This window comes from Aspergillus fijiensis (assembly GCF_003184825.1).
Source record: "Aspergillus fijiensis CBS 313.89 unplaced genomic scaffold BO72scaffold_69, whole genome shotgun sequence".
Classification (NCBI taxonomy): Eukaryota; Fungi; Ascomycota; class Eurotiomycetes; order Eurotiales; family Aspergillaceae; genus Aspergillus; species Aspergillus fijiensis.
This window is the reverse complement of record NW_024469045.1, coordinates 175,593-187,579: the sequence shown is the minus strand read 5'-3', so window position 1 is coordinate 187,579 and position 11,987 is coordinate 175,593. Positions and strand designations below refer to the sequence as shown.

At 54.0% G+C, this 11,987-nt stretch overlaps 4 protein-coding genes across 4 annotated transcripts; 2 read left to right on the top strand and 2 right to left on the bottom strand.

Annotated features, from left to right (window-relative positions):
• Positions 1 to 366: 366 nt before the first annotated feature.
• On the bottom strand, positions 367 to 2,324 carry BO72DRAFT_480774 (uncharacterized protein; the record flags this gene model as incomplete). The annotated part of the gene is made up of 5 exons (XM_040947653.1): positions 367 to 1,513; positions 1,578 to 1,762; positions 1,972 to 2,023; positions 2,069 to 2,114; positions 2,249 to 2,324. The coding sequence occupies 5 exons, from the start codon at positions 2,322 to 2,324 to the stop codon at positions 367 to 369; spliced, it is 1,506 nt and encodes a 501-aa protein (XP_040796802.1).
• Positions 2,325 to 3,323: 999 nt separating this feature from the next.
• Positions 3,324 to 6,041, top strand: BO72DRAFT_500711 (putative PHD finger domain protein; the record flags this gene model as incomplete). Its single annotated transcript, XM_040948919.1, has 2 exons — positions 3,324 to 5,840; positions 5,901 to 6,041. The coding sequence occupies 2 exons, from the start codon at positions 3,324 to 3,326 to the stop codon at positions 6,039 to 6,041; spliced, it is 2,658 nt and encodes an 885-aa protein (XP_040796801.1).
• Positions 6,042 to 6,581: 540 nt separating this feature from the next.
• BO72DRAFT_414142 (Gfo/Idh/MocA family protein) lies at positions 6,582 to 8,613 on the bottom strand. Its single transcript, XM_040942530.1, has 5 exons — positions 8,297 to 8,613; positions 8,070 to 8,232; positions 7,180 to 7,878; positions 7,013 to 7,103; positions 6,582 to 6,951 (listed from the first exon to the last, which is right to left on the bottom strand). Exons 1-5 carry the CDS (start codon positions 8,318 to 8,320, stop codon positions 6,687 to 6,689), a joined length of 1,242 nt encoding a protein of 413 aa, XP_040796800.1. The 5' UTR covers positions 8,321 to 8,613; the 3' UTR covers positions 6,582 to 6,686.
• Positions 8,614 to 8,896: 283 nt separating this feature from the next.
• Positions 8,897 to 10,051, top strand: BO72DRAFT_439036 (dihydrodipicolinate synthase family protein). The gene is made up of 2 exons (XM_040943397.1): positions 8,897 to 8,950; positions 9,003 to 10,051. The coding sequence occupies exon 2, from the start codon at positions 9,004 to 9,006 to the stop codon at positions 10,009 to 10,011; it is 1,008 nt and encodes a 335-aa protein (XP_040796799.1). The 5' UTR covers positions 8,897 to 8,950; position 9,003; the 3' UTR covers positions 10,012 to 10,051.
• The last annotated feature ends 1,936 nt before the right edge of the window (positions 10,052 to 11,987 follow it).

Sequence of the window (11,987 nt, the reverse complement as noted above, 5' to 3'; positions counted from 1 at the left end):
GAGGTTTCGGGGGAGGGGGCGGGGGAGGGGGTTGTGTAGTGGTGGTGGTTGTTGTGATGAAGGATGGTGTTCGTGGTTTATCAGGTGGGATCATCCGGATGGGTGGGGGGAAATATGATATAGTGTAAGTTAAGGTTCGGTTAGGGTTGGGAAAGTATACGGACTGCCGACTGTAACGCTTGGGCTACGACTGAATTCGGGTCCTGGCACATATCTGTGTCCTACCGTGTGACAAGCAATGCTGCATGTTTCATTGTCACGAGTCATCTGTCTCACTAGTTAAAACTAACTAGTCCGAGTTAAAATACATGTCAGGTCGGGGCCGTCGATCTTCTGAGATCTCACATCTGTCTGAAGGGCATAAACTCAATTGCCAGCCTTGTATCCCAGGATACTAGCCACCAACGCCTCCAGCGCATAATGCGCATCGTTACCCGCATTGTGAAGATGCCACGGCTCCAAGCCCAGCTCTGTCATCACCGTTCCCAGGGATCGGGGTTGCATCGGCTGCTGCTGCTGCGGATCGGCATGCAAAGCGCAATCAAGTCCGGCAGTATCCAAGCGGTCATTCACCATCTCCAGTGTCACCCCGATTTTACGTAGGTGTTCCAAATCAGCGGCGAGACTGTGGCCAACAAGCACCACATGACGATCCTCCGATTCATCCTCTTTCTTCTCGGCGACAGCCACCTGCTGGAACGCCTCCTGCACGACCTCCTTCAGGTTTTCCAGCCCCACGAACTCACTGGTCCCGAACCGAAAGTCCCCCGGGCAGCCCCTCACGAACTCGTTGTTGACAAGATGGCTGTACTCGCGCACGCGCAAGTGACGGGACCGGATGGCCCTGCGCCAAATGACCCCATCCATCGAATAGGGCCGCACGCCGTGCAGCTTGCGCATATCCAGCACCGAGAGGCCAACCTCCGTGATCTGGGAACTGCAGCGCTCGTTCCATTCCACATCCACACTGACGAAGATAGGATCCTTCCAGAACGCGAACGGGGCCACGGCGTTCATGTTGAATGGGGCGTATTTCAGGGACTCGTCGATGGTGCCCGCGGGCCGCATCCCCAGGTACTGTTGCGCGCGGAGCAGCGACTCCTTGCGCCGGTGCTCGAGCTCCATGCGTTGCTGCTGCTTCTGGGCCGCGTTGGTCTTTCTCTTACTCTTCATGGCGTCGCAGGCGGCTTCCAGCATCGCCTCGTAGGCGACAGCTAGCTCCCTGTGCTCGTCGCCCAGGTCTTTCCAGGGGTCGAGGTAGCGCTCGGAGGGGGGTGGCACACGGGCTTGCAGACGGTCCTTGGCCTCCCGGTTGGTGCTGGTTCCCAGGAACTTCGGCTGTGGGTATGCATCATTGTCGAAGGAGAGGACGAGGCCCATGTCGCGCTCCGCCGGGAGTTGGAGGGTGCACTTGAAGGTGCGGTTAATCTCGCCGAGGAGGCGGCGGGCGTGTCTAGCTGGGGTGAGTAGAATGCATCGACAGCCCAGGCTGGAGGGCGTATAGTGGTAGTAACTGACAAGCATAAGAAGACATTAGTGATAATGAAAATGCTTTGCTGGGAGAGGAATGAGCATACATGTCCCAAGATCGGGCCCAGAATTGGTTCTTGTCGAAGAACCGGCTGGCTATCTGCTGGGACAGGCTGTCGTCTTTGATGAGCTTGTATGGGTACCGTGAGAAGGCGATAATGGGAGTGAAAGTCTTGTCGCTGGGGTCTTCATGCAAGGACTCATCGGTCGCCGTGCTTTCTTCAGAATCCAACTGTTCGGACTTGAGCACTGCGCGCTTGGCTCGCGCTGGTCTTATGCTGACATGCTGCAGTTCGCCAAGCACAAGTTCCTCGAGTTCCGGTCCTTCGAGGTCGCTCTCAGTGGGTAGGTGTTTCTGGAAACTGACCTCCTGGAATTCAACACCCTCAGAACGATCGTCCTTATGCTCGTCGTCATGTTTGAGATTCCCGAGCTGGATACTCTCTGGCTTGGTGTTCTCTGGTTCTGTTCCTTCGAGCTTGGCCTCCTTAGACTGGGCTTCCTCGGGTTGGTATTCCTCAGTCTTGGTATTCTCTACCTTTGTTCCTTCGGAGTGTCCTCTGAAGGTGGGTTCTTCGGGCACTCTTTCTTCTGATATACGAGGGGTAAGAATTGTTAGTCCATCATATCTCTTACTATGCGAAATAGCGTAATCAATGGTTCAGGCCAATGGTGTTCACGCGCATCCCCGGTAGGATTCCCAAACCAGTCAACTTACGGTTAAGACGAGTGTCCATCTTCAACAGCTCGTCCTCCCCAGCAAACAGGTAGCTGAGTCGCTGGACTGGTGTCATTTTAGTGGTGGTTTTTGACCTTTGACAACGTGGTTGAGTAGCGGGGAGAATTGATGGCAACGCAGATGAGAATAAAGAGATTGTGGGAAGAAAAAAAGGGAAGAGATGATGAGCAGGAGGGGCAAAACACGTCGTTTGTTTGAGGAACAAACGGCGGGGCTGTAGTTGTGCAACATCGTAGCAAGGAGGTACAAGTATCGATTCATTCACTGAAGGGACATACTAGGTAGTAGCCTTCACTTTATTTTTTGCATGTTTCCGGTTCTGTTCATGTGTGCTGAATTCACTATATAGAGTGTAGCAAATACTGATTTTAAGCAAGTTCTTCACTACACCAGTGAAGCAAGTATTGCGATCTGTGTAAAAATTGTTGGTGGTGTAGGGAATGTTCACACTTGTGTTTTTGTCCGTCAAGGCATACAGCATATATGTTGTGGGGTAGTATCGATACTTGACCAGTAAGTCAACATCACATGTCTTTATCACCGCCATACTCTACCCAAGTACATACTGGTAAAGTGTTTAGTCAGTCCAGGTGGATTTCTATGATGAATCATTCTGCATCCACATACTATCCAACAACATTGCAGAATATCAACATCTCTGGGTCTCCACAGCTGACAGCTGTCGGATCAATCTTTCTCCCCTCTCCATGCTGAGTCATTTCTCGATTCAGCCAATCATTGTTTATCTCCTTCCACTTCCACTTCAGCTTCACTCAACAATAACAAGACAATTGCACAGCTCAACCAATCGATTATTCGCCATTCTTTCTTCAATTTGCAGCTGGTAGCTTGTGCAGACTCTTCTGTCTGGCAAGCTCTCCCCATCCATGTAAAAGTGCGGACCAGTCCCTCTTCATGGCCGCACCCTCGCCCAGGGTGCCGTCCGTCCACCACCTGTGACCATCTGTCCGCCCGTTCCTTCGACGCGCCTTCTTTTGCTCCCTCCCTCTCGCCTTCCCACTCCTACACTCTCTCCGTTTACTTGTTGGATGGTATGGCGGACTACCACGACCCTGGGGGCCTCATTCTGGATGGGCCTTTTGACCCCGACGCCCAAGCCACTGTCACTGACTACATTGACTACACCGAATACCTGCCCGCCGACCTCCTCCGTTCCCTCACTCTCATCCGCGGCCTCGATGAGCGCTACCTGGACGCTACCCAGTGCGTCCACGAGTTAACCAAAACATATGGCCGCCTTCCTGACCTTCCTTCCGATCGGCGTCCCGATGCGCGCGCCCTGCGCAAGGACATCTCCGCCCAGCTCGAACGCGCCATCAACGCGCGCGAGTCCGCCTACGCTGAAGCTTGTCGCCTATACGAGGTCATTGACCGTCACTACAGTCGCCTTGATTGCATCAAACGCAAGCTAGAGGCTCTCCCCAAACCCGCATCGCGCGAACCCACACCACCCCCCGCTCCTCCTGTCCAGACACTCACAACCACCAAGCGCGGCCGATCGATCAAGAAGGTTGATGACAATGCTGCGGCTCCTGCGCCGCCGACTACGCGCATTACCTTGCGCCTTGACAGCCGAGAAGGTAGTCGCGCAGTTGCGCAGCCCAAGTCGCGCACCCGTCGATCGCTCATCGCCGCCGAACATTTGACCGACTTTAATCCCGATTCTCCCATCGCCAGCACAGAACATTCTGATGACGAGGCGAACGCTCCGACAACGTCCTCCGATTCTCAGCCGAAACCTGCCGCTGCTCCTCCCGTTGCTTCTGTCGACTCATCTACTCCCACATCCACCACTTCCCCTGTCAAAGAGAAGAAAGCCGCTCGACGTTCACGTGGGTCTGGGCTGGTGCCTGGGGTTCCAGGTACCAGTGGGCCTTCCATATCGATCAGCGGTGCACTGGCCATGCTCAAACCACCCCCTGAAGATGCCAAGCCTGGCAGTGAGGACATGCCGTGGTTGCGGCTGACTGAGTGGGAGATGACCAAGCTTCGCAAGAAGATGAAAAAGAACGCGGTGTGGCAGCCGAGTGAAGTCATGATCCATCGCGAGTTGGCGCTCCGCGGTCGCGGTTGGGGGGCTTACCGAAAGGCCAAGGAAGAAGCTGATGCGTCCGGGACTGAGTTCCTTGACTGCGACGACATTATGAACACGTACATCCCTGGAAAGCTAAGCAAGCGCGGTGAAGCACCTGTTGACATTGAGGCACCGTTTGAGACTAAGCTAAGCAATAGAGGTATGAAGCTGAACGAGGCTAAGAAGCTTAAGCGTGAGAACCAGGCGCGTGAGCAGGCAGCGGCAGCCGCTGCTGCAGCCGCTGCGGCCGCGGCCGCAGGTGATCTCACAACAGCGAAAAGCCCTGATCAGCCTACATTAACACTCAAAGGACCTTCCGCTCCGGAAGCGTCACCGGCTGCAAGCAAACCGAGTCGTTCTACCGCAAAGAAACGCAAGGCGGACGAAGTAACTCCGCCAGAAGCGACCCCTGCAGCTCCTGCAGCTCCTGATACTGTTACTTCTCCTGCTCCCGTTACTGTTACTTCTCCAACTCCCGTGGCGTCCCCACCCACAGCTGCTCTCATTGCTCCGCCTGTGGCAGCGGCTGCTCCGGCAGATTCTATAATCCCAGTAGCTCCGGAGGCTCAAGAAGCTCCAGAGGCCACAGAGGCTCCAGAGGCCACAGAAGCTCCAGAGGCCACAGAAGCTCCAGAGACTACAGAAGCTCCAGAGACTACAGAAGCTCTAGAGACTACAGAGGCCCCAGAAGCCGCAGAGGCTGCAGAGGCTGTAGAAGCTCCAGTGGTTCTAGAGGCTGCAAAGGCTCCAGAGACTTCTGAGGCTCCAGCTGCGCCCGCTGAATCTACCACTCCTACCGAGGTAGAGACACGAACCTCGTTGCGCAGCGCCAGCAAACGCCGTCGGATCAGCAAGGGATCCTTCACTCCTGCCGAGAGCAACGCAACCATGCCAAACCCGGCTCCACCGACCGGCCCAGATGCTGCTGCGGCCGAATCAGCCGATGCGCAGAAGCAGCCAGTCTTGTCCTCCCCAGTCAGCAATAAACGATCCCTTCCCCCTCCAGCTTCAACTACTACTGGCAAAGCACCAGCCACTGGCACGCCCACACCCCCGGTCACTCGACCTTCGTCCCGCCGAGGTGCAGCCCTGTCAGCGGAACCGACCAGCAACGCGAACACCCTGCCAACAACCGGCCGCGAGCTCCGCCGGAAGAGCGCCACGCCTGCGCGACGCACGCCTGTTCCGGAGACGGCCCGTGCCACAAGTGTCAGCGCGCCCCATCGCAAACGGAAGCGCCCTGCGCCCGGTCCCGTATCGTCAGGCCAAGATGGCGGGGCCGCAGTCAGCTACGGCCGACGCAAGGCCAAGCCTGGCAAAAAGCGCATTAATTTGCTTGAGGGGGACCTTCTGAACCGCGACGACATTCGCATTGACGAGGACGGTGTTTTGGAGGAGATCGACCCTAACGAGCCGCGATACTGTATCTGCGGAGATGTGAGTTTCGGGACCATGATTTGTTGTGAGAACCCGGATGTAAGCTTTTCTCTTTTCCCCATACCTTTCCATTTCTATCCAAATCTAACAACAAACCAGTGCGACCGCGAATGGTTCCACCTGGACTGCGTGGGGCTGTCGGAAGTGCCCAGTCGAACCGCGAAATGGTATTGCCCAGATTGTCGAGTGAAGTTCAACAAGGGAGTGGATGGGATAGTGAAGAACAACCCTCGGCGGTGATGGATCGTCCTGATTTTGATCCACTACATTTTCTTTTTCTTTCCTTTTTCTTTTCGACCTCCGCCCCCCCCCAGTCCGCCCATCTCTGGAAAAGGCTTTACATCCCTTAAAATAGTGGCGGCGACCTGCTACGAGACCACGATCTGCCAAATTTTCGTTCCCTTCTTCCCGTCCCGTTCGAAGACTTATGTTTATCATCTCGGTTTCTTTCTTTGGGTGTGGTTGTTTTAATTCCGAAGGTTCAGTTGTTCGTCCTTCTGATTCGCAGCGTGGCGAAAGTGATTGATTTGGGTGGGAGTTTGAGGGAGTTTTGATTCTCTTCGTTTCAAACAAAATTGGTGATACCATGACAGATCGATCTTTATGTCGTTCGGTAGTCCAGAATTCTCTTTCTCTCTGTCTTCATTTCATTCCCCCATCTTTTCTATGTGTCCTTTTTTTTCTTCTACGAGAGAGAGAGAGATAGGGATATTTACCACAGAACTATTTCCCCTTTCGTTCTTACACGCTACAAAGCTTTGCATGCTTATGAATCTCTAGGTGCTTGAGTAAGATGTTTACATATGTTAACAAAAACACGCGCACTATATACACTGGTCTGCATTCATCATCGTCATCGTCAGAGGAAAAATGGGTTTATAAGTTTTACTTCAACTCCCACTGGCCGTCGGCACTGACGATCTCGACCGACCGCTTCTCATCCAAGGAGACGCGACCGGCGTGCAGGATCGCCGTCGTGGCGATGGTGTTCTGCAGTGTGGGCAGGGGTCTGGCGTCCAATTGGTCTAGAGTTACGCGACCCTCGTTGAGGGCGGTGACAGCATCGATGAACTTCTCGAAGCTGATGTATCCGTAGCCGGTCTGGCCGCCGAAGTTGCCCTCTTCGTCCGGGGCGTACTTCATGTAGAAGCTGGGTTTTGATTTTCGTTAGGTCATAAATCCTTGGGAAAAAGAAGAGGAGGCAAACTTACGGGTTCACCCAGATCAATCCCTGCTCATCTTCGGTGACGTCGTAGCCACGCTTGGCTTGGTTCACGCGGACTTCACCCTTGGAGCCCATGTCTGATAAACCATGTTAGCAAGCTCTCTCTCTCTCTCTCCCACCACTTGAGTATTACCGAAGGAAGGGAGCACATACAGTGGAAGTACTGGTTCGAGTGGACGCCGGCCTTCTGCGGCGCCGTCCAGCTGGCGGTATACACGCCGGTGGCCAAGCGGCCGCTGCCGTCCTTCTTGCGCCACTCGACCAGCAGGGTGATGGTGTCCTCGGTCTGGTTGACGCAGCCCAGCTCGGTGGCAGTGCCGGTGGCGGCGCTGGCGGTGACCTTGACGGGCTGGTAGTCCGGGACCATGCTCTCGTTGATGTCGATGTGGTGGGAGTTGAGGTAGTAGGAGATGTCGGAGTCCTTGCCGGCCCAGGCCTTGAAGGTCTCCAGCTGCGACTTGGGCTGGCTCATGTAGCTGTAGAAGTAGTTGAAGTCGCCCAGGCGCGCCGCCTTGGCCCGCGCGTCGCTGTACGCCGGGTCGAACCGCTTGTGGTGTTCGATGAACACCAGCACCCCGTGCTTGCGCGACTCCGCCAGCAGGTCCAGGTGGTCGCGCAGCAGCTGCGTCGCCGGCTTCGTGATCAGCACGTGGATCCGCCGCTGGATCGCGTACAGCGCGATTGGGTAGTGCGTCGGGTCCGGCGTGAAGATCGTGATCGCCGACCCCGCTGGCAGCGCGTCGATGGCCGCCTTGTACGCTTCTGGGTCCGTCGTGTGGTCCGCCGGGAACGAGGTGAAGCTGGTGTCCAGGTTGTTGTAGACTTGCGAGATGTTGCGGTGGAGGTGGTCGCCTTTTTTGGGGGGTTGCGCGGTTTAGTAGATTGTTTTTTTTTTTTTTTTTTTTTTTTTTTCCCTTTCCCATAATAGAGTTGTATACTATAGACGGGGAAACGTATGATTCGATTCTACTTTTTTTTTTTTTTTTTTTTTTTTTTTACAATTGGGGTTTGTTTGGGAGTGTGGAAGAGAGAGGGCAACGTACGGATGCCTGGGAACTTGGAGCCGGATACTCCAACCATGCTCAAATCGCCCACTTTGCCCCGACGACGCAGGTCGAACAGCGTCAGACCCACGACACCGACTTTCTTGTCAGAGGTCGAGGCAGCACCACCGACGTAGCCGGTGGTGTACTCGCCCGTTCCTACCTGGTATGCAGTGTTAGGACTCCTGGTGGGGATTTGGTAGGAGGGAGGACGGGGAAGCCCTTACCATCAACACAGCGGGAGGAGCCATTTTTGTGTAATGTAAAAGGGGGGGAGGAACTGGAGGAAGAGGTGAGGATTGTGGCCGTGAAAAATGAGCAGAAGAAAAGAAACCAGAATTCAGTAGAAGAGATGGGTGTCAGGAGGATTTATCCACTGGACTGGAGACCTGCGGGGTTCAATAGCCGACGTGGAGGAAAGAAGGAGGGAGGGAGGGATTTCTGGTACGGACAATTGCATCAATCAATGATGTTCTGGGCGGAAGAAAGAAGATACTCGTGATGGCTGAGGTAACTTTGAGTGTTCTAGACAGACCATAACTTGTAAGACTCGCTGCGCAGGTAATACGTCTGTCAATGACATCGAGGTTGAGTGTATGCAGCCTGCATCGGCGTTTGAAGCGAGTCTGCTCAAAATCTACCCAAAAGAGGCAAGTCTACTGCCGGCGCTTGTTGATTGGTGGAGAAATGGAGTCCGCGCCGGCCGTGGGGTTGACGGATTACGGGCCGGTTACCATTTCAATACACGCGGGGTAAACATGAGGGGTTATAAGAATCTCCCTCAAGGCTGTCTGTCTGTCGGTCGGTCTACACTTTTTATCTTTGCACTCCTTCTTTTTCTATCTTCAATTCAAGCATCTTACCTCTCTCACAACTGTCAAGTAAGTTTGTTCGTAGCCAAGGCGAGTTTCTCTACCTAACATTGAAGCGCAGAATGTCCCGCACTCCCCTTCGCCCCGGAGTTTACGCTCCCACTATGACCTTCTTCAACCCAGACACCGAAGACCTCGATGTTCCCACCATCCGTCGTCACGCCGTTCGCCTCGCCAAGGCCGGTCTCGTTGGTCTCGTCTGCATGGGCTCCAACGGTGAAGCCGTGCACTTGACCCTGGCCGAGAAGAAGACCGTCATTAGCGAGACCCGCTCGGCCCTGGTCGAGGCTGGATTCTCCAACGTCCCCGTTATCGCGGGTGCCAGCGAGCAGAGCATCCGGGGTACCATTGCCCTGTGCAAGGAGTCCGCGGACGCTGGAGCCGAATACGCCCTCATTGTTCCCCCCAGCTACTACCGCTACGCCGTGGGCAATGACCAGACCATTTACGAATACTTCACCGCCGTGGCCGACGAGTCGCCCATCCCGCTCATTCTATACAACTACCCCGGTGCCGTGGCCGGTATCGACATGGACTCCGACCTGATCATCCGCATCTCCCAGCACCCCAACATCATCGGCACCAAGTTCACTTGCGCCAACACCGGCAAGCTTACCCGCGTCGCCTCGGCCCTGCACGCCATCACCCCTCCCTCTCCCTTGAACCCGGCCGCCCGGAAGTTCCCCAACACCAAGACCGAAGCCAACCACCCCTACGTCGCCTTCGGCGGTATCGCCGATTTTGCGCTGCAGACCCTCGCCTCCGGTGGCTCCGCCATCCTGGCCGGTGGGGCCAATGTCATCCCTAAGCTGTGCGTGCAGGTCTTCACCCTCTGGAGCGAGGGCCGCTTCACGGAAGCTATTGAGGCACAGGCGCTCTTGAGCAAGGCCGACTGGGTGCTCACCAAGGCCGCTATCCCCGGCACCAAGAGCGCGATTCAGAGCTATTACGGCTATGGAGGCTTCCCCCGCAAGCCCTTGGCTCGTCTCAGTGATGAGCAGGTCCAGGCTGTAGCAGAGGGCATTAAGGATGCGATCGAGGTGGAAAAGACGCTGCCGGATGTTGCCTAGATTCTGTCTTCTTTCCCCTCCCCCTTCTCTAGACCTTTTGTATATATGATGAAAATGAAACTTTGATTCTCTCTTCCGACTTTCCAATTCCTAGCGCTTCGCAATATTCCGCAGTTTCGCAGCAGAGGAGGGGTAAAGTGAAGTGGGATGAATTAACCCGAGCCGGACTTCTATCCGAATTCCGAGAGGGAGGGACCCCCACGCCAATGACTGTCGGGTGGGGGCTGATTGGTGGAGGGTTTTCTCCGAGTGGGAAAGTCGTTGAGGGTGCGAGTGGGAGACCATAATACTAGAAACTTATACCAGGGCGAATTAATGCTCCTGGCATCAGTCATGTTATTCCTGATTTATGTTGATGCTGACTTAAGCAGCTAAATCCCTCTGAGCATTCATAAGGCTCTTATCAGTATCAGCCCCCATCTCACGCCATGCGGCTGTCAATGGGATCTGCATTGACCACATATATCGATGCTGGAACTAATATATGACCCGCAGCAGGGAGGATATGTGGACACCTACACGAATCACGACTGTATATACATACACATGCATTTCGTGGTATGAAATGATTGAGCATGGGTATTGCTCTGGATGGCAATATGCTTCTTGTCTGCCAGAAGCATCCGACTGGAAGATTGTCTTCTCTGTGTTGAGATAATCCCAGCTTGAACGAACAAATCATGGTGCACTACGCACCAGTATGCATGATTCAGCAACCGATTTCACGTGAAGCGAGGCGAAGAGAACAAAAATATTATCGAAATTCAGCGCACACAGAGAGCCAAAACTGCTACGTAGTCAGATCACCCTGGGGGGTTACACCCAGCCAGGAACAGGACTCTGCAAGCCATAGCTTGGAATCTCATGCAGTCTCGCCAGTCGAGAAAGATGGCCATCTTAATGTTCAGGTTTAGAGATTGTACCCAACCCGTTATGTGTGGTCTTGGTCTTCGACTCACGCAGCAGTTCAACCCAATGCCATACTTAAAAGACTCGAATACTTATCTACAGTGATGCGGCCCGAGCGAATCAATCAATGCCTGATCATGTTTGCAGCGCGATATAGACTTCACAAGATGGCCGATTGTCGGGCCAAGTGGGCATTGTGAAAGAACCACTGAACTTTGGGGGGCAGTGGGCCACACCACAACCGAAGGCAAACCCCACGGGGGCGGGCGGGAAGCAGATGGAGTCGATCGGGGGGGCGGTCGGGAGACTAACCTTCGGATTTTCACTCCTGGCATTCGCATTCAACATACCAATCCGTCTCGAGGGAGTGGTCTGTTCTTGCCAATTCTCCAACAATCACCAAGACTGCACGTAAATAGGAGATTGGGGACATGATCCCACCTTCTTGCCAGATCATCCATTAGGCAGCCAGGTCGATGCCAAACCAACTCACTCCCCTCCTAAACCCTACCTTACTGAAACCGGGAAGTGAGTGATCACCGAACCATGAGTCCGAGTAGATACAGTCAGCCTTAACCAGGGGGAAAAGAGAGAAGAACAACCATGGGGAACCATGGGATGGAAGAACAGAAAAATTCATTGTTGACCCAGTGTGTCAGTCCGCCACTTCCAATCGGAGGAAGGCAAATCCGCAAAGTGGCGTCTCACCGCCCCCTCCCCCCAAGGGTACTGACACCCTTTTTCTGCCCATTTATTATTCATCGCGGGAGTATTGTCATTCATCCCGGTCATTCATCAATCATCTTTCCCCTGATCCTCATTTCTGCTTTTTTTTTTCTGCTTTTCTTTTTCTTATCTTTTTTTTATTTCATTCTCATCTCTTTCTTATTGTGTCGATTTTTCTGTGATTAATCTTTTTTATCACTTCTGTTCTGTCTCATATTTTTTCTGATTCTTTCGCCCTCCCTCTCTCTTTTTCTCTGTCTCAACCTCCTCCTATCTATCACCTTCTCTACCTCCTTCGTTTCCTCCCTCCCCTCCATTTTTTGGTTTTATTCTGGTGGTTG

What these genes read in the sequence shown, in the direction of transcription:
- BO72DRAFT_439036 (XM_040943397.1), top strand. Translation starts at nt 9,004, where the DNA reads ATGTCCCGCACTCCCCTTCGCCCCGGAGTTTACGCTCCCACTATGACC.
- BO72DRAFT_414142 (XM_040942530.1), bottom strand. Translation starts at nt 8,320, where the DNA reads ATGGCTCCTCCCGCTGTGTTGATG. An exon ending in CTCCAAGTTCCCAGGCATCC is followed by an intron (nt 7,879 to 8,069) that starts GTACGTTGCCCT and finishes CCCCCAAAAAAG; the next exon opens with GCGACCACCTCCACCGCAAC. An exon ending in CTCGAACCAGTACTTCCACT is followed by an intron (nt 7,104 to 7,179) that starts GTATGTGCTCCC and finishes ATGGTTTATCAG; the next exon opens with ACATGGGCTCCAAGGGTGAA.